Source organism: Ochotona curzoniae, unplaced genomic scaffold, assembly GCF_017591425.1.
Source record: "Ochotona curzoniae isolate NIBS_2020 unplaced genomic scaffold, NIBS_Ocur_1.0 contig_2692, whole genome shotgun sequence".
Taxonomy (NCBI): domain Eukaryota; kingdom Metazoa; phylum Chordata; class Mammalia; order Lagomorpha; family Ochotonidae; genus Ochotona; species Ochotona curzoniae.
Window position 1 is genome coordinate 469927 of NW_024465556.1, and position 19405 is coordinate 489331.

Genomic DNA, 19405 nt, shown 5'->3' on the forward strand with positions numbered 1-19405 from the left:
AGTGCAACACGAAGGAAACATCTTCGTAGGCTTTCAGCCTCTGGTGTGTGGTAGGTAGGCAGGCAAACCCAGGGTGGCTTACAGCCCACTACTCATTTCCCAGCATTCCAGTTCCTTCCCCACCCCTGGTCCTCATTGGCTGAGTAGTATGGGCCTACAATTTTCCCAGCATTTGCTTCAGCTGTTTTGGCCCTTGTTAACAGCCTGTTCACCTAAGCACGTTCAGGTGCATGGAGCATAGTTGTTATGCTAGCTAGCTACTTGTTTGTAAGTTGTTGTTAGCTAGTTTCTACTTACAGCTAAACGCCTGACTTTGAAAACCAAACAAATGTTTACTTCTCACACTTTCGATGGCCTCTCCCCTGCTGAAAAAAACCTCCCTGGCTGCCTTCCCAGGGAATCTGTGTTTCTTTCAAGAAGGTCTTTCTCTTTTACAAGATCCCTCTTGTTGTCCTACTTGGCTGAGAGCGTTCCCTCTGATCATCTCAGTAAGGCTTTTACCCCTCTGTGTCCCTGTCTTCAGTGTGTTTAGCACAAGACAGTGAACCTGAACGGCTAGCACTACAAACATCACTTTTAGCATTTCTGTGTCCCCAAGGGTTGTTTTCTGACAACCATCAATTCTATAATAACTGCTGAATGTGCAACAGTTCAGCTCAATTTTGACACCAACTCTGGAATTAGTACCAACATCATAGCTTATGGGCTCAGTTTTACAAGCCTTCAGCTGCTTCAGACACCAGTTCCAAAATAGAAAGCTTTCATGCTTCCATTCAGGCTTATTGACATGCTAGAAAGACAGATTGTAGGGGGAAAAAAAGCCCTGAAGTTTACCTACTTTGTTATAAAGGCTAAAACTCAGATGGAAATGTCAGATGGAAAAGATGCACAGGGCAGAGTATAGCAGAGTGTGGAGTTTTCATGCCCTCTTTGACCTCCCTTTCCCACCCCCTTCAGCCTCCCCGTCTTAATGTACTCACCAAACTTTAGTCCCCTCCTTCCTACCTTGAAGCCAGCATGGGTAGAAAGTTCCAACTATCGAACACTTGTCTTTCTAGTGATCAGCCCAACACTGCTGTCTAAAAGTCCTACCACAAGTCATCTCGTTAGCATAAATTCAGGGGTGATCAAAAGGGGCTCCTGAGGACTAACAGAATATATTCCTGTCACTCAGGAAATTCCAAGTATTTTAGGAGCTCTGTGCCAGAAACATGAGATAAGAACCAACTGTGTATTAACGTAATCACAAATCCCAAAGTGCGTTTTAAAATCATAAACAAAGCTCCTGTAAGTCTCAATCTCGGAGCCACAGGATAACAATCTGATGAGGCAGTCCTAGTTAGATGCCATGAACTCATGATGGGAGCCGTCAGTCAGTCTGATGCTCATCTCAAGAATGCATGGGGCAGCTGGAGAGGAACTCTGCTTCAAGACCACAACTGTCCTCAGAGATGCATGGGATCCCCTTACCCCCAACCCCCATGGCCTGTTCACCTTCATACCCGCATCTCTTGGAATGGCTTCTCACCTTTCCATTCCATGGATCAACAGGTCCCAAATACTATTGAAAATAGGTTTTTCAACATGGATATCTCTGCTGACAAGGGGTCATCTAGAGTATAAATACCTGAGTTTTGAGAGGTAGCTCTGACCAGGCTTATTCATTGTTTCCGACCCCCACTGAGATTTGTACTCTGAAGAAGAAAATAGTTTCTGTCAGGCACAATTGCTTAATCCAGACTTCACGTTCTGGGCCTAAGTGTCATAACCTGCATTCCAGGCACTTGGCTTCACAAAAAGAATTCAAAATACAGGCACTCAAGTAGTACTCACAAGTAGACCGTGTTTGTTTGAAGACAGGTGAACATTTGTGCATAAGTGTAGGTAACCACATGGAGAAATACCTGTCACGAGTGGGCCAGAGAGCTGCCCATGAGTAGACAGGGAGGGGAAGCAAGCTGAGGAAGATTGCTGAGTATGGTCAAGAGTGGAAAATCTCCCCTCTCCCCACTACCATACACACATTGTGGCATGCCATCAATTTTATTATGAGTAGGGAATGATTCCTTAATTGTATATACAACTGGGGTTTAGTGTGCAGAAGGTATATTAACTTTAGGGTGCCTTCACCTGGATTTTGACATCATGGTGTCTGGTTCATGTTTCTGAGTGAAACAAGGATGTGACATGGAAAGGTGGACTGATAGGTAAGGGGATAAAGTCACAATGCAGGAATGGCTGAAATCCTACTTAATTACCCCCATTTAACTTCCTGCCATGTTTCCCATATTATTTTGGCCCTTGCTTTCCATGTGAGAATCTTCGATGTGGTTCTGGGACCCTGGCTTTGACCAGGCCCAGTTTGGCTGTTATAGGTGCTCCCATTTTTCTTTCTTTTCTTCCTTTCTTTCTCTCTTTCTTTCTTTCTTTTTTTGTCTTTCTCTTTCTTTCTCTATCACTCTTCATTTTAAGTAATCAAATTAGTGACTTTTTAAAAAATTTAAGAGGGAAATTAAGCTGTTATCTGTTCTCTCCCAAATGCCCTCAATGGCTGGGGCTTGTTCAGGTCAATGCTTGGAACTCTGTCTGGGTTCCATGCCTAAGTGGCATTTTCGACCTCCCAGGTGCTCATTATCAGGAAGCTAGAAAGAGAAAGGGAGGCAGATATCAACCTCTGTTAGGGGATGCAGCATTCCGACTGGCGTCTTAACCATGAACCCAGCTGCCTTTCCCCAAGAAAGTGGCTTTAACTATTTAGTGCATGTATGTACCTACAAGAGTTAAAAGAGCATCAACCAAATAAATGAAGAAACATCATACAGGAGCTATACCTGTACTAATTTTCTAACATATCAAGATCTTTGTCTTTAAAAGGTTGCTATATTCATTTATGAGCTGAAATTCTTGAATCCATTGTAGCATTACCATCAGGAATACATGTTTATCACTTGCCGGAAGCCAGCTTCAGCCAAGTTTGGAGCTCAACAAGGGTGTGTGGATTCGATGAGGAAAAGAGACACGGACACGGTCACCTGGTACCCTCTACTAACAGCTCAAGAAGCTGTTCTTTTTATTTTCTCAGATATATCACAAACTTCTGCACACACACTTGATTGTTCTATTTTTATTTCATGACTAAACAGGTACTCTTAAAGACAATTCTGCAAAATACTATATTCATTTTCTTGAAAGCAAGCCATTATTCATTCTTCAATAGTAGCTACTGGGGTGACAGCCAGGACTACAAGGCCAAAGCACATGCAATTACCCATTGATCAGTAATACACTCCTACCACATTTCTACTGATACAATTTACCTATCACTTAAATGGAGAAATACATTAAAAGAAAAAATACTTCTATTTTTACAACTTACCTATTACCTATCAAGGAAAACATATCCTAAGGAGAAAAAAACAACACAAAAATTCAGAGTAAAATTTTAAACATTAAATCCCTCTACAACTACGAGCTTTACAACCCCATAAACAAACAATAATTAAAGGCATATTTCTATAGCATTAATAAAAGCATCCTTTAATTCCTCTAGCCAAAAATCATAAAGGCAGAAATAGATACATTTTATCTGCTCCAAAGAATTGCAAAGACAGGCTAGCCTTTAAGTTAACAGTAACTATTTGTATCACCATAGTAGTTTCAGCTTATATTCCCATCACTTCCATTAATTTTTAGGATACATATCAAGCCATTTCCCAGAAGGCATGATACTTGTCTGGGCCAGGTTCCCGGGCAATAGTTAAGCACACCATAAGAAATGGCATGGGCTTAATTGTATTCCTGTGTGGAAATTGTTAAAGGCCCATTCATGAAGACATTATTAGCAACGTTAACTCCCAAGCTCACATTGGCTGCAAAAACCATCTCACAAAGGGCAAACAATAGTGCCTCAGTAGATTACAGAATTCTTTGGCAGGATGGTTGAGTGTCCATGCAAAAGGGCTGAATCTGCATTGAGGAGATGGAAGAAACATCCGCCAGGCCTTGCCATACAGCTTCAAGCTCCTCGCGGCCTTGCCAACAGGAGAGCTGTTCTCTTTATATCTTCATGTTGTCCACACCCACTGCACAGAACCCAGCAATCACTATCAGAATTCATGTAATGACATAACTAAGGCCAGAAGTAAGACATCAAGAATATTCTAGGGTTGGCTAGGAGGTACTCTTCTAGACCTGGAAGGCTGGAGGAAGCAAGGTAAAGGAAGGGAGATTAATCTTCTCTTGACAGGCAGTCACCCTTCAGGAACCCTTGGAAGGAACAGCAGAAATAGGAGTTATATGGTGAACTGAGTGCAAACAGAACTATTCAGAATCCTGTAGGCCAGAAGCATTATTTCTGCCAGCTGTTGATTAACCATGGGAAACACCATCTACATAATGGTGCAGCTAGGATGGCTAAGAGAGGCAGAAGCTAAGCAAACCACTCTGAAAGTCTACCCTAATGGCCACAAGCAATTCCCACTGCCCCACCATCCCAGCTGTCCCTGCCTCCCGCTCCTCCCCACCCTCACAACCACCGCCACCCTGGCCTTCTGATAATCTGGGCTTGTACCTTCCTCTGTATCCTTGCTCAGTCCTCGTGGAGTTCTTTGGGGATCGGGTTGCCTGTGGCCTGGCTCATTTTTTCATTGCCACCTTCAGGCCCAGATGCTGACAGGAAAAAGTCACCTATGCCTGAAGCAGTATTCCTTAGCAGGTGGCCCAATCCCTTCTCAAAACATTCGGCTGCTTGTGATAGATTTCCATCCTGCTTGTGAGTTAATCCTCGGAGATAATAAGAATGTGATGCATTCTGTGGAGACACATTTTCATCTCCGTTCTTTATGAGGTGTTTCAACTTTTCATTCTCGCTTGCTTTTTTGCCTGTAGGCAAATCCCCTAAATAATGCTGGGCAGGAGTGTCTTCAGACCTCTTGTGATGCAGCTGCAGGTGGCAAGAGTTCTGATGGGATGCTTCTCTCTCAGCATCAGGAAAGTCTTTCTTGAAGACTGTCCCATAGTCGTCGTCGTCGTCTTCTTCTTCTTCTTCTTCTTCTTCTTCTTCTTCTTCTTCTTCTTCTTCTCCTTCTCCTTCTCCTTCTCCTTCTCCTTCTCCTTCTCCTTCTCCTTCTCCTTCTCCTTCTCCTTCTCCTTCTCCTTCTCCTTCTCCTTCTTCTTCTTCTTCTTCTTCTTCTTCTTCTTCTTCTCCCAGGAACTCAGAGAAATTAGAGTCTGCACCAAAGGCCTTTAGTCCCTTTTCATGAGCTTCGTTTAGATAATATCTTCTTAGTTCTTCAATCTTCTCAATATCTCCAGGCTTTCCTGCATTCTGCATATTTTTTATTTTTGCCTTGTAATAGTATGCAATCTGGCAATAGAGATAGCCATTATTTGGGGTACATTTTAATGCCCTTTGAAGCAGTTCAATATTTTTGTCCCAGTCACCTTTTTGTCTGTAAAATCTGGCTGCATTGCGAAGGACATCTGTCTGGCAAGGAGCTTTCTGCAGGGCTTCTTCAACAAGCTGCTCCCCTTCAGCTTCTTTATTTATCCTCCTCAGTGCCTGGCCCAAGATAACTTTTAAGTACTGGTTGTCAGGATTCAGCTCCACGGCCTGTTGCAGAACACTGACAGAGTACTGCTTAGATCGGTTATTATCTAGATGATACAGCGCAATTGCTAGCCCAGAGGAGAACTCTGGGTGGCTGGGATTCTCTACCAGAGCCTTCTCAAAGCACACCTTAGCGCTTTCATTTCTTCCACACTTCAGATGTGTCCACCCTTCCTCGCCATAAAGCTCAGGACGCTCAATCCTGTAGGGGTTTGCAAGCTTCTCACAGGTGTGTCTCACTTTGTCTACGTAAGTCTGAGCTTCTGACAGCTGGCCCATGTGATAGTGGACCCAGGCATAGTTACCCCAGGTGACCAGGCTTTTGACTTCCACTTGACCATTTTGCTCTTGCTGAATGATCTGTTCAGCTTGTTTTAAGCATTCCAGAGCTTCCTCATTTTGGCCATTTAAGTGTTTTATGTAGGCCAACAAGTTGTACATTGTAGCTTTGCGCTCAGTGTTTAAAATTTCAATCTGGTTGCATACTCTCTCTTCTAAATCACTTGGGGCACGTCGTTTTTTGAATAAGTTCCAGGTGAAATGGCATTTCAGCTGTGGAAGGATTTCTTCCAGGGAAGTCTCAGTGACTTTACTGTTGAAAAGAAGAAAAAAAGCATGATCATTATCATGTACATTTGCTAAGCATGTCTACTTGACAAGACCACAGTATGTCTTACATAGGATTAAAGATTATTTCTAGGACCGGCACTATGGCACAGTAGGATTATCTGTCTGCAGCTTCAGCATTTCGTATGGGCAACAGTTCATGTCCTGACTGTTCTACTTTCAATCCAGCTCTACTTACAGCCTGGAAACCAGTAGAGGATGGCTCTTGGCTCCTCGCTTTGGATTGATCTAGCTCCTGTCTTTGTGGTCATATAGGGAGAGAATCAACTGGTGGAATCTCTCATTGTTTGTGTGTTTGTCCTTTTCTCTGTAACTGTGACTTTCCAATAAAAATATAATAAACAAATCCCTTTAAAATAATTTTTTTATTTATTTATTTTTATTGCAAAGGCAAATTTACAGAGAGTGAGATAGAGAGAAGGATCTTCCAACCAGGACAGGAAATCAAAGCCTATATGGGATCCCAGTGCTTGAAGAGAGAGGCTTAGCAAATTGAGCCATTGTACCTGGCCCCCCAAAATAAATAAATCTTTTTAAAAAAATTAATTTGGGGGTTTGGGTATTGGGGTTGGGACAAATGTAGCTCCATGCAGTGTGGAGGCAGTGGGGGGTACAACAGCCAGGCCAGACCCAATGCTGGGGACTCAGGCTAAAGCCACTGCTGAAAGGCAGTGACTGAGTCCTAGGCTTTCTCCAGGCCCGAGAGCTCTTCCCTTAGGGTAGTACACCATGAACAAAACTTGGAAACTGGATTAAAGTCTTAGCTCCACCCTGACACTAATATCTTGCAGCAGGAGGAGTTTGGGCAGTGTTTTGCCATGGGATTGGAGCAAAAAAATTGATTCTGGGGGTTTGAGCCTTGGGGTTGGGGCAAATGCAGCTCCCTGCAGTGTGGTGGCTGTGGGGGCGTGCCCCAGACAGGCTGGACCCAATGCTGGGGACTCAGGCCAAAGTCACTGCTGAAAGGCAGTGACTGAGTCCTAGGATTTGGGCAGCCAGTGCGCCTATTGGGCACCAGGCTCTACGTACTGGCCGCTTGGCAGCGAACTCCTGGGTTTTTAGGATATATACTTGTTGCCTAGGGACACCCATAAATAAAGCTAGTGTGAGTGTAAGATGAATTCTAGGTGACTCCCAGTAATGGGGTCATGAAACTTTTAGTCAAGTGTGGGGACTGAGACCTGATGGTTTGGAGGGGAGAATCATAAGATCTATTTGGGCCAGACTGATTCACCAGCCCAAGTAGGAATCCTGAGATGGGTGCTAGGATTGACCATCACTGACTGCCACACACAAGTATACACGAAAGCTATGGATGGGGGCCTGTTTGGCAGGCCTAGGTACCAGTACCTGACTCAGTGGTGAAACAATGGACGGGTCACACTTGGCAGGGTAAAGGCACTAACCAGCACACAAGAGAACTAGGTCCAGGGGGTAGATTCTGTGGGGGAAGTGCGGGCCATACTCTATGGAAATACACATTCCGCAGGTTAGCTCACAAGCTGGGGTGGTGATAGACTGAGCTAGGTGTGACCATAGCACCTGCTATCACTTATAGGTAAAGCAACCAATAGCAGTCTTGGCACGTCAAGGCAGCAGCACCCAAAAGTGCATCCTAAAATAGGTGTGGGGTAAGTCGAGTTGCAACTGGAAGGGGGCAGACCAGGCAGGGCTTAGCAAACCTCAACTCACAAGGAAGAACAGAATTCAGGATAGGGCACAGGTCATGCTGAACTAGGCTCTTACACCAACTAGTCTGCATAAGCCAGGGATACTAGGCCACAGCATCAAAGGAAAAAGCTGAGACAGGTGAGTGACTAAGCCAAGTGGGTCAGAGCAACCACTGGCAGGTGTGTAATCTAGGGCTGGGTATAGGCTCAGTTGGGAAGATGTGAGAATACACCCTTGCTAGGTTGGGGTATCCACGGGAGAGTGTGGGGGCCGAGTGGCAGCTGTGTTCCGGTCTGATATGGCTGCAATCTCCCTTGGCACAAGTGTGAACTGGGGCTGGGCACACTGAGTTGGGCTAGACGCCAGCACCACTTGGTGCTGTGGAGAACCTGGGTAGATGTAGGATGGACTAGGCTGGGTCTCTGCTCCTACTGAGCCATGTGTGAGCAGTGTCTGGATATGGACAAGCCTTGGCTGGGCTGAAACATCCAACAGTAACAACCGGGATGGATTAAAGGCTAGCAAAGAGGGCTGGCCCATTGACCCACCAGTACACGCAAGATCTGGCATAGAGAGAGGTTCTGATGGAGGAACTTGGGAAACTCCTCTGATGGGACACAGTCCCTGCAGGTGAGCACAAGAACCACTATAGGGAGCAATCCAGACCAGGCCAGAGAAAGATACCCACCAGCATACATATGGCATAGGTGGAGGACAGACCAGACTGAACCTGTTCACATTACCTACTGGTGAATCTGAGCACCAGAATAGAGTGTGGGTTGGCCAGGTTCAGTCGCAACACAAAACAGTACACATTATGGAATGCCAAGGTGGAGTGAGCTGTACCAGATGGGGTCACAGCTCCCAAACAGCACACGTAAGAACCAGAGAGGGAGGGGGCAAAGCCAGCAGGGGGAATGTAGGCTCCCATGCTGATTTACCACTCCCACTGGAGAGCGTGAGTTGTGATGGGGGCAGACCAGACCAGGCAGGGCTACAACACTTGTGGGCCTCATGTGAGCTAGAACAGGGAAAAGCCAGGCTAGGCTGACTGTTCCAACAGGTGCAAGCTAAAATTAGAGTGGGTGAGGGTTGTTTGGGCTTTGCCACAACATCAGCTGGCAGAGGCTGGCACTAGGGGCTTAATCTGTCAAGTTAAACTCCAGAACCACCTGCAGAGTGCATAATCCGGGAGTGGGAGTGGCCTAGGAGGGATATAGTGGGCACCTCCCTCTTGGGTTACCACTTCCACTGGAGACCATAAAAACCAGGACAGGGCCACGGGTGGCTTGACAGAAAGGCACCCGCCAGTAAGTGTGTGGGCTGGATAGTAAGGTTGGTTGGGTTGAATTAGGCGTAAATGCCCACTGACATATATGAGAGCTAAATGAGATGTGGGACAGACTGCACAAGTCTGCAGCACATACTGGCATGCAGAGAACCTGGGTAGAAGGTAGGGGTGATGGGGAGTCGCCCCAACTAGGCTGCAGCTCCCACTGGTTTGCATGAGGGCTGAGTATGAAGTGGGCAGGATCGGGCTCAACTACAACACCACTGGTTCAAGAAGAAGACTGGGCTGGAAACAGAAATGACTCAGCAATTGCAAAGACCACCATGTGCATAAGCTGACTGGGGAGACAGACAGTGCCGGACCCTGTACTGGCAAGCACATACACAAATAGGTCTGGAATCACCTCAGACAAAGTTTCTTTGGAGATCCCTCCAGCTGAACTGCTGATTCAGAACCCCAACCATGAAGAGACTATGTCAGCCAGTGGATTCTGAATAGATTTCATAGTGCTTGGAATGGCAAGACTGGCAGCAATTCAGAACTGTTGAACTATCAAAACTGCTTGAGCAGGACCCTCAGAGCATGCCCCGCATCAGAGATCTGGGATGGGTGGGAGGTTGGGTGGGGCTTCTCTCTGTTTCTCCCATTACCCCAGATACGGGGGAGGGGGAAAAGTGATGATATTAGTGTGCAAACTATGGTCCTACCCACTTTATGTAGCCCTTGACTCTTTGTACCCTAATCAACTAAGTAAGATTATTTTTAAAAAAATCAATTCTGAGTGTGCGTTTATGTGTAAAAGGATGCATCTGAAAAAGATCAGCATTTGGATTGGCTGACTAAGTTGGGTAGACTTCTCTCCCAAAGTCCTTGGGCTTCCTCTAATCCGCTGCGCACCTGGAAAGAAGGGGGAAAAAAGGGAGGAAAAAAGAATTCTTTCATTCTTTTTCTGTAACTGCTTGAGCTGCTCAAGCTTCTTCTGGGTCTTCCCTATGGGTAATTACCGCAATGATTTCTTTGATTTACAATGGGCTTATTGGCATTAGCACCATCATAACTTAAGGGACATCTGAACTTATGATAATTTGACTCTTTTTTTTTTCTGCTTAACAGTGTATTAGTCAATTGTGAAATATGTCTTCAGTTTTGAATGTCTTCTACTCACAGTGAGTTTACCAGGATATAATCCCATCATAAAGTCGAAGAACATCTGTATACCCTATTATTTCTGCTTTTCTAATATATTCCTAAGTCTTTTCTAGACACATACTTTGACTCCTAAATCCACATTTTATAGCTGCAGTCTGTGGGCATCCCTCACATTGTATAGGCACATAGGTAGGAGATGAGGAAATTGGATGCAATGAGGCAGTTGTAGTGAGAGAAGCTGAAACCCAACTATCGATCCTCACATATTCTGGGAAGGGTATATTTACCCATCCAGTGATGCCTTCCTGGGATGCCTCCTTTTTGTCACTTTGTCACTTGTTAACAACTAAGAAAGGTAAAACAGATCTTGGCTTTCTGCTCCAGGAGTTTGCACTCTGACTGCAAGGAGCCATATAAGGAAATAAAAGCCCAGATAGGTTTGCCAATGTGTATGGGATATAGTCTGTTGGCTTTCACCTGCTCCACTCTCGCTCTGTACTCCTCCACAGACTCAAGGTGGCTTAACTTGAGAGTCTGACTGAAGTGGCCTCCCTACCACATGGAACAGAGTTCCATTGCTTCAAGAAAAGAACAAACACAATCAGTCAAATGGTGCTTTTTTTTTTTTTTTTTTTTGAGCACACTAAAGATCCCTTAGCCTAGTTAGTTAAATTAGTTGTAAGAGTTCACAAAATCTCCATTTCCCTGGTGTTTCAGATGTGTTTTGTTTTGTCTTGTTTCGTTTTTTTACTGTCTGAGTTTGTGCTCTATTTTTTTTTTTACCATAAGATGGAGATGAACTGAAGATATAATTAAACTCATGATTGTCCATTTCTTTTTCTAATTTGGACAGGCATGGACAAATTCAGTAAGAAATTGTTATTCATTTAATTTTTTTAAATCTTTTTTGGCCCCCCCCCTCCAACTTACGCAGGTAGTGCCTCCCTAAGTCATATGATGCTCACAGTTTTGAGCTAGGGTAGAAAGTGAATGCAGCTGGTGTTGAGAGTGGAGCTCTCCTGGCTGAATGACTGCTCCAGCAGGCACACAGGTGCAGGCACATGCTTCCAGCTGCTGCCTCATAATGTCCTGTGCTGCCCCAGAACACAACCCCCACAAAAGGCCATTATCAGATGAGGCCCCAAGACCACACATCTCCAGAGCTGTAAGCCAAAAATCTCTTATAAATAGCCTACATCAGGTATTTTGTTACAGCAATTGAGAAGAACCAAATAGGGCTGCCAACTTATTTGTTAAGACAATTATATGAGGGGGGGAAAAAATCACCAGAATATACCAACCATCTAGTCTTGCCAACATTTCATTGGGAAAATAAGAGAAGAGGAAAAAGAAAGAATTACTACTATCATTAAAGAAGCTTAGACTCTAGGAATAAAGGGAAGCTCTTTCAGTTGAATACATTGGGCTATCTGAAGGGCGACTGCCATGATTTGCAGCTCTTTGTGGACCAAACCTGGCAAACACACAGCAGTTGCACGTGTTAAATCTAGTTCTGTTCTTATTTCCCAAGGATTCTGACCTGAACCATTTTTGACCTACGATGATTGTGGTTAGAATGCTTTACAGTGAAGGATACAAAATAGTATTCACCCAGAGATTTTAAAAAAAAAACTGTAAGCTTTGAAATTCAAAATTCAAAATAAATACCAATACTCATTTATAACAAATATTTCTCCCACTTGCCATCTTGAAGCAATCACAACTGGCTTCAACGTAAGTTGGGTTTACAGTACCAATTCCTTCTTTCACAGTCCCTGATGAAAATACATACTTCTTTTTAAAATTCCAAGAAAAAGACACCTGATTTAGTTCTTTCACATCAAACAACTTAGAAACCCTCCAAGAGTAATTCCATTAGTGCTGCCTTTGTAGCTACAGGCTTTGTGCCTGAAGGAATCTAATTTCTGCTGAGTGCCAAGCCTCCCTGTCACCCCAGCAACCAGCTCCACACAGTCATCAATGCTAACCGCGAGATAAACCTGAGCATGTACAGCAACAAAGTCACAGAAATTGAGCAAAGACAGGCTGTTCCCTTCACGGGGAGTAGTGTGACTCTTATCTGGCAGTGTGAGTGTGCAATGCATTCCACATCACTGACCTCATGCTCGCAGTCTGTGTCTTTGCAGTTCCAAAATGCTGGGCAGCAGGATGATCTTCTTCCACAATCTTCCTGGTGTGCTCCACGTCAGTGAGACAAGCACCTATATAGGAGGGAATCGAAGAGAGCAAGAAATCAGCTGACGATTTCTCCTGTGTCTGAAAGGGAAGAGGAAACAGAAAAGTGAAACTGACTTCAAATCCTCACGGCAGGGAAAACGAAACTGACTCAACCACAGTGCGTGATTCCAAACTGTGATCCTGAAACTACTGTTTGAAAGAAAGCAAAAACAGTCCCAGGAATCTGTCCACCTGGGAAAGGGGGCCAAGAAATTTCATTGCTAATACATTTTATGGAATAATCTGCTGTTCGGTTTCTGGCATGGAATGATGGTAAAGAACATATCAGAACACTATGTAGAGTGGAATGATGGACTTATGACTGTGAAGTACTATCCATTGAAATACTAGAGGGGAAATCAGTAGCCAGGGAGGAGACATGGAGGGGAAATCCCAGAGCCTATCAAACTGTATGATAATAATAATAAGAAGAAAAAAGAAAAAACACTGTGTAAAATACATAATACTGTTGTCCATTGCAGAGGTCTGGATTTACGTCTCATTCACCTCACAAGCTCTGGGGTTTTGAGGGGTCAGATCGTTGAACCTTAATTCCCTTTGGACCTCACACTAGGTGTGGATGGCCAAACTCCGCAGGGATCTCTGAACTACTCAGCTGCCTGAGTTCTAAGATCGCATAATTTAGTTCACCCAAGTGTAAAATAGGTAAATGTGATACATGTCGGGGAGGAAGAGCCCAAAAAATGGAATTGACTTTGTGAATTGTCAAAGAATTTTTTGAAGCCCCTCCATTTGCTCTTTATAAAATGTATGTATGACAAATGGCTGGAGTTTTGCATGGATCTCTGAAGACACAGTTCTACTACTCTGAGACATTTTATTTTCATTTTTACAATTCTTCCCATCTATCACAGGTACAAAAATTATACATTTGCAAAAGAATACACTGACTTAGAACACAGTGCTCACACCTGGCACAGCAGATCTTGAAATATTCAATGCCAGAGGAACTTCCACCTACGTGCTCTTTCTTTGCTCAGAGTGCATTGCATTGAAAATATTTCACAGTGGGAGGTTGGACTGCAGGCGATAAAATTGATTAAAGCAGGTCAAAGCCGGCTGCTTGCCAGAAGGCAGCAGGTTCTTACATAACAAAATGTTTCCCTGCACAGTAGCACCATTTTTCTATTTGCTTACTTCTTTTTTCTTATTAAATTTATTTATTTTACTATTTTATGATACTGTTCCATAGGCTCTGGGATTTCCCTTCCTGCTTCCCTAAATCCCACCCCCTCCCCAACACCACTAATAGAATAGTCCTTCATAAACAATAATAAGTCCCTCATTTTGGTAATTAAGTGTATCCTCACATTGTAGGTATGGACAATGGCAGACAGTCCAGCATCCTATTGTCAAGATACATTTACCAGTTTCATTAGGAGTCCATCTTTGATTTGGAAGTAGAGGTGTATTCTGCATTGTATTTTCACATCTGGATATGATAGTCTCTATGACACAGTTACTAAACATCCCATTAAATGAAAAGTCATAAAACAAAATCAACAGCAGGAAGAAAAAATTAGAAAATTAACAACACCATAAAGTTAAGCAACATGTTACTGAATGACCAATGTGTCACGGAAGAAACAAAAGAGAAAATAAAAAACCTTCTTGACGCAAATGTTGCTACTGTATGACCTATGAGTCAGTGACAAAATTAATAAGAAAAAGCACCCAACTTTTCTCGAATGAATGAAAATAAAAACAAAAATACCCAAACCCATGAGATTCAGCAAAAATATTGAAAGGACTATTGATCTTGTATTTGGTGTGAAGGTTGCCTTACATCAGAGGGAACATATTTAAAATGCCATCTTGGAGGCCAGCTTGATGGCCCAACAGGCTAATCCTCCTGCAAGTACCAACACCCCATATGGGCGCCAGTTCGTGCCTTGGCTGCTGTACTTTCAATCCAGTTCTCTGCTTATGGCCTAGGACCCTGCACTCTCATGGAAGACCCAGAAGAAGTTTCTGGCTCCTGGCTTCAAGATCAGCTTAGCTCTGGTTGTTGCAGCCAACTGGGGGAGTGAACCAGCAGATGGAAGATCTTTCTGTCTCTCCTCTGCATCAATCTGCCTTTCCAATAAAAACATATAGATTTTTAAATGCCTTTTATTTATTTATTTGAAAGGTAGAGAGGCATACAAAGAAAGAGGGAGAGAAACATTAGAGATCTTCCATTCACTAGCTCACTTTCCAAACATCTACAATAGCTAGGGGTAGACCCATCTGAAGACAGAAACTCATTCTGGCTGTCCCACATGGATGGAAGGGAAACAAGAACTTGAGCTGTCACTTGTTGCCTCCCAAGGCAGGAAGCTAGATTGGAAGCAGAGCCAAGACTCAAAGCCAGCCATTCCAATATGGAATGCAACCACCCCAAGGAACAACTACTGCACCAAACACACACACCCTTTCATTCCAAAATTTTTATTGAACTTCTTTTTTCATTCTCTGTGTTGGTTCAAGAAGTACTAGAGTGTGAAGTCAGGAGCAGAGGAAGCTGGCCTTGGTGGAATGATTAAGACAGCGCTTGAGATGCCCATGTCCCATACTGTATTGCCTGAATTGTAGCCCAGCTCTGTTTCCAGTTCAGCTGCTAATATACACCTTGCACAGGCAGCAGATGATGGCTCAAGTACTTGGCTCTCCCTACACAGGAGGCTCAGATGCCCTAGCTCAGCCTGGCGGTTGATGACATATTTTTAAAGATTCATTTTCCTTTTAAGGCAGACACAAAGAGAAAGAGAGACAGAGAGAGATCTTCCAATCACTGGTTCACTCCCCAAGTGGCCACAACAGGTCAGAAAGAGCCAGGTCTCCCAGACAGGAGCAGGGTCCCAAGGGTTTTGGAATGTCTTCTACTACTTTCCCAGGCCACAACAGAGAGCTGGATGTGAAGTGCAGCAACCAGGATAGGAACCAGTGCATATTTGGGATTCCAGTGCATGTAAGGCAAAAATTTTAACCACTGAGCCCTGGCATTGGGCCCTGTTGCTGACATTTGAGGCGTGAACCAACAGATGGAAAATCTGTTTGTCTCTTTGCCTTTTAAATAAGATCAAAATAAATAGATGTTAAGATGTTATAGTGAATCGGGACTATTTCCGATGGTTGCATGAGGAGACTGAACAACATTTTGCTCATGGTAAGGGTTTTAACACCCATTTTATTTGCATAAGTGTTCATGATTTTAATATTTCTAGGCTTCCAGCCACACTGGACATGTATTGGATGAAACAAGTGACTTGGTAGTAAGACAGATGAAAGCAGAGTATGACTTGGTCCATTGTCCCGGGGGAATCAACTGAGTTCTGTAGAGAAAGCTACAGGCAGAACTAGATGAATGTTTTTATTGAGGATTCTGAGACTGAGAAGTAGTGTGTACTGTCTAAACTCAAGGTAGAGATAAAAGAAATTCTCATTGCCTCATGATTGCTAACATTCTGAGGGACACCCTTAGCAGATGTTGTGGTTGGAACAGGGTTTGGCTTCCCAAATGCATGCATGCACTTAATTCCCAGAGTCTTATGTTAATAAATAATGAATTAATGGTAGGTAGGTTAATGGTGGAGTCAAGATCCAATTATAGCACATAGCAGTGGATTTTTAAAAAGTGATTAGATTTGATTAAGCTACTGAATTGGGGTTCTGTTATTCAGTCACAGTCCCTTACAAGAGAGACACATATGAGGAGAAAGCATGGCCCCTGTTTCTCTGCTTCCTGGATTGCTATGTGATCACCTTTCTGCCAACATCTTAGGCTTATCGTTGCCTAAAACAGTAAGTTTCTCTGATCTTGGATTATGAATCCAAACTCTAAGCTGACATAGACCTTCCTAAAGAGCTCCTCTCAACTAGTTACAGTAACAAAAGGCTGGTTAAGGAAGCAAAGATATTACTCTCAAAGCAAAAATAGAATACCAGAATAATGAGACCTGCTGAAACAAGTTCATGAGCAATGGGCATTGCTGAATGTAGGTGCTGGGACAACACAAATAAATTATGGACAAATAATTCTAACACATAATTAGCAGCACCTAGGACACACTTATTCAGAGTTTGTTATCTGCCTAGGTGATTATATGATGGTCAAATGTAAGGTGCTAGGAGAAATGGCTAAGAGGCAGGTAATTGCCAGCCAAGTTCCATTAATGTGATTCTATTTGTTAGCCCTGGATAGTGAGATTTCAGGAAACATTAGGCACATACATAATTTCGTTATTTTTTCTTTTTTAAAAAATAGTATTTTTAATGATGTTTACAATGTTGAGAGGGATGCTTGCCCATGTGGACCACCAGTTAGGATAGGGAGGATTGAGGAATGGGGAAAGTAGATGAGACAACTACCTCTAATTTCCTTTTTTCTTTTGTAACAAGGGAAAGTGAGGAGAAAAGGGGAGAGGGACACTCCCAGCAGCCCAACCAGATCAGCAGCCCAACCAGATCAGCAGCCGGAAATGGGGAATGGCCACCTGATGCCATCCCAGAGTCTCCATTGTGGAGCATGTTCTGAGAGTACTGCTTAAGTGGTTTTGATAGTTCTGAGATGCTTAGAAAGTTGAGGAAATCCTTCCAAGGTCCAATGGCTGACGTAGTCCACCTGAGAGTCTCAATTCTCCTATGTATTTGCTGTCAAAGATTGACTAAGAGAACTGTCCAATTTGTTCTTTCCTCCACGGTACTAGACCCTCCTCCACAGGCCTCAGTGAACTGGTTATCATGTCCTCCATGAGCATCTGGGCAAGCCAATCACTGCCTCACCAACCATAGAGACCCAGTGCTTTTTATTGTTCGTTTTTTTTTTTTTCTGTATCTGGGGTAATGGGAGAGATACAGGGAGAAGCCCCACCCAGCCTTCCACCCATCCCAGGTCCCCAACGTGGGGCATGCTCCGAGGGTCCTACTCAAGTGGTTTTGATAGTTCCACAGTTCTGAATTAGTGCCAATCTCACCATTCCAAGCATGATAAAATCGCTGCAGAATCTACTGGCTGACCATAGTCTACCCTAGAGTCTCCGTTTGCCCTGATTTTCATTGACAACACATGGCTGGAGTAGTTGATTGATTTATTCTGTCCTCCATCCTCTGTTGTGGTACCAGATGTCCTCTACAAGTTCCAATGGACTGCCACATCCTCCATGTGCACCTGAGTATGCTGTCCACTGTTCTGTCTCAGCCTCTGAGGAGGCTCAGCTTTGACACTTGCATTCCATGAACAGACCATGAAACCTGCACTTCTCTTCATGGTCGGGGCTCTGAGATCAGCAGTTCAGTTGGAGGGATCCCCAAAGAAACTGCTCACCAGGAGGAGCAATGATCCAGCAGTGGAGCCCCTACTGTTTGCCTACTGGGCTTGCCCACAATCCTGGGTGTTAAATGCACTGGTTGGAGCTGTGGCCCAGACTGGCATGACTTGCTTTACTAGCATCACCAGTGGATTCAGCATCCCTCGCCCTAGCCTGCCCCTGTTTCAGCTCATGCTGGCGGGTGCTACAGCCTAGCCCAGCCCAGGCAGCCCCGAGTTCCAGCCCTAAAATGAATTAGCTGGTGCTGTGGCCCAACCCAATCTGTTCTGCATCACATCCTGGTTCTCATATCTACCAGGCTGTGTTTGAACTAGCCTAGCCTGGTTCGCACCCAGACCTGACACAAAAGTATGCCAGTGGGTCACACAGTATGCCACTGTAGCCTAGCCTGGTCTGGGCTGCTCCCAGTCTTGGTTCTTGCACTCACTTGCAGGGACTGTGTCCTGGCAGAAGAGTTTCCAAAGATCCTCGGTAAGATTACCTTCTAGTAGCAAATCTCACGCAAACTGGTGGGTGCTTGGTCAAGCTGATTTGGCTCACCTACTGTCTTGGCATGTACAGTGGCCTTGCACAAACATTGTACATGCATTCTGGCTCTTACTGTTGGGTGCAACAGTCCAGCCCTGCCTGGCCCATCCAGACCCAGCTCTGGCATGGTTTAGCAGGTGCCAACCTAGCCCAACCTATCTTACATCCACTTTGGCTCTTGTGAACCCTAGTGGGTGCTAGATTTTAGCCCAGCCCAGCACATCCCACACCCAGTCCACACCCACGTCTAGGGATACTAAAGCCCTATCCAACCTAGTTCACCTCTCCCATTCTGGCACCTATATTCGCCAGAGAGAACCCCCACACATCCAGGGACAGTCTGCTCCCAGCCACAGATCTTGTGCATGTTGGTGGTTGCTCTAACCTAACCCAACAAACTCATCACCCATCTTGCCCTTTTCCATCAGATGCTGCAGCCTGACCTGGCCTGGCCTGCTCCTCATCCCAACTCTCCCTGGTATATGCTGCAGCCTAGTTCTGTCAAGTCTGCCCCCATCCCTGGCTTTTGTGCAAACTAGTAGGTGTGATAGCCTAGCTTATCCCAGTATGGCCCACACCCTATCCTTGCCCCCATGCATGACAGTGTACTATGGTCTGACCTGGCTCTGCCCAGTATGCCCCCACTCCACCCCTGCAAGCCAGCCCACAAACCTGCTGACAAGTGAAGCAACTTTACCCGGCCTGACCAACACCTAGCCTTGACTCTTGTGCTACCAAGCAGGAGTCATGGTCCACCAAGGGAGTTCCCTAGTTACATTAAACAGGCCCACTCCCAGATCCATATCTCACACATGCCAATGGGTGGTAGGCTGTTACCTGGCAGTCTGCCCCTCAGTGTGTGCTGGGTGGATGTTGTTGCCTGGCCAAACCCACACCCAATTTTTGGGTTTCCTGGAGATGCTACAATCTGGACCAGCCCAGCCTGTTCCCAACCTCAACAGC

The 19405-nt window shown here is 44.6% G+C and overlaps 1 protein-coding gene across 3 annotated transcripts; it reads right to left on the reverse strand.

Annotated features, from left to right (window-relative positions):
* Positions 1–3078: 3078 nt before the first annotated feature.
* Positions 3079–12655, reverse strand: IFIT3 (interferon induced protein with tetratricopeptide repeats 3). 3 transcript variants are annotated; one of them, XM_040975743.1, is made up of 4 exons: positions 12466–12655; positions 5208–6200; positions 4571–5030; positions 3079–4266 (listed from the first exon to the last, which is right to left on the reverse strand). In XM_040975743.1, exons 1-3 carry the CDS (start codon positions 12468–12470, stop codon positions 4589–4591), a joined length of 1440 nt encoding a protein of 479 aa, XP_040831677.1. In that variant the 5' UTR covers positions 12471–12655; the 3' UTR covers positions 3079–4266; positions 4571–4588. The 3 variants fall into 3 exon arrangements, with proteins under 3 accessions (XP_040831677.1, XP_040831676.1, XP_040831674.1); XM_040975742.1 differs by having other exon boundaries at positions 3079–3402; positions 4571–5020; positions 5186–6200; XM_040975740.1 differs by having other exon boundaries at positions 4571–5020; positions 5186–6200.
* Between the last annotated feature and the right edge of the window lie 6750 nt (positions 12656–19405).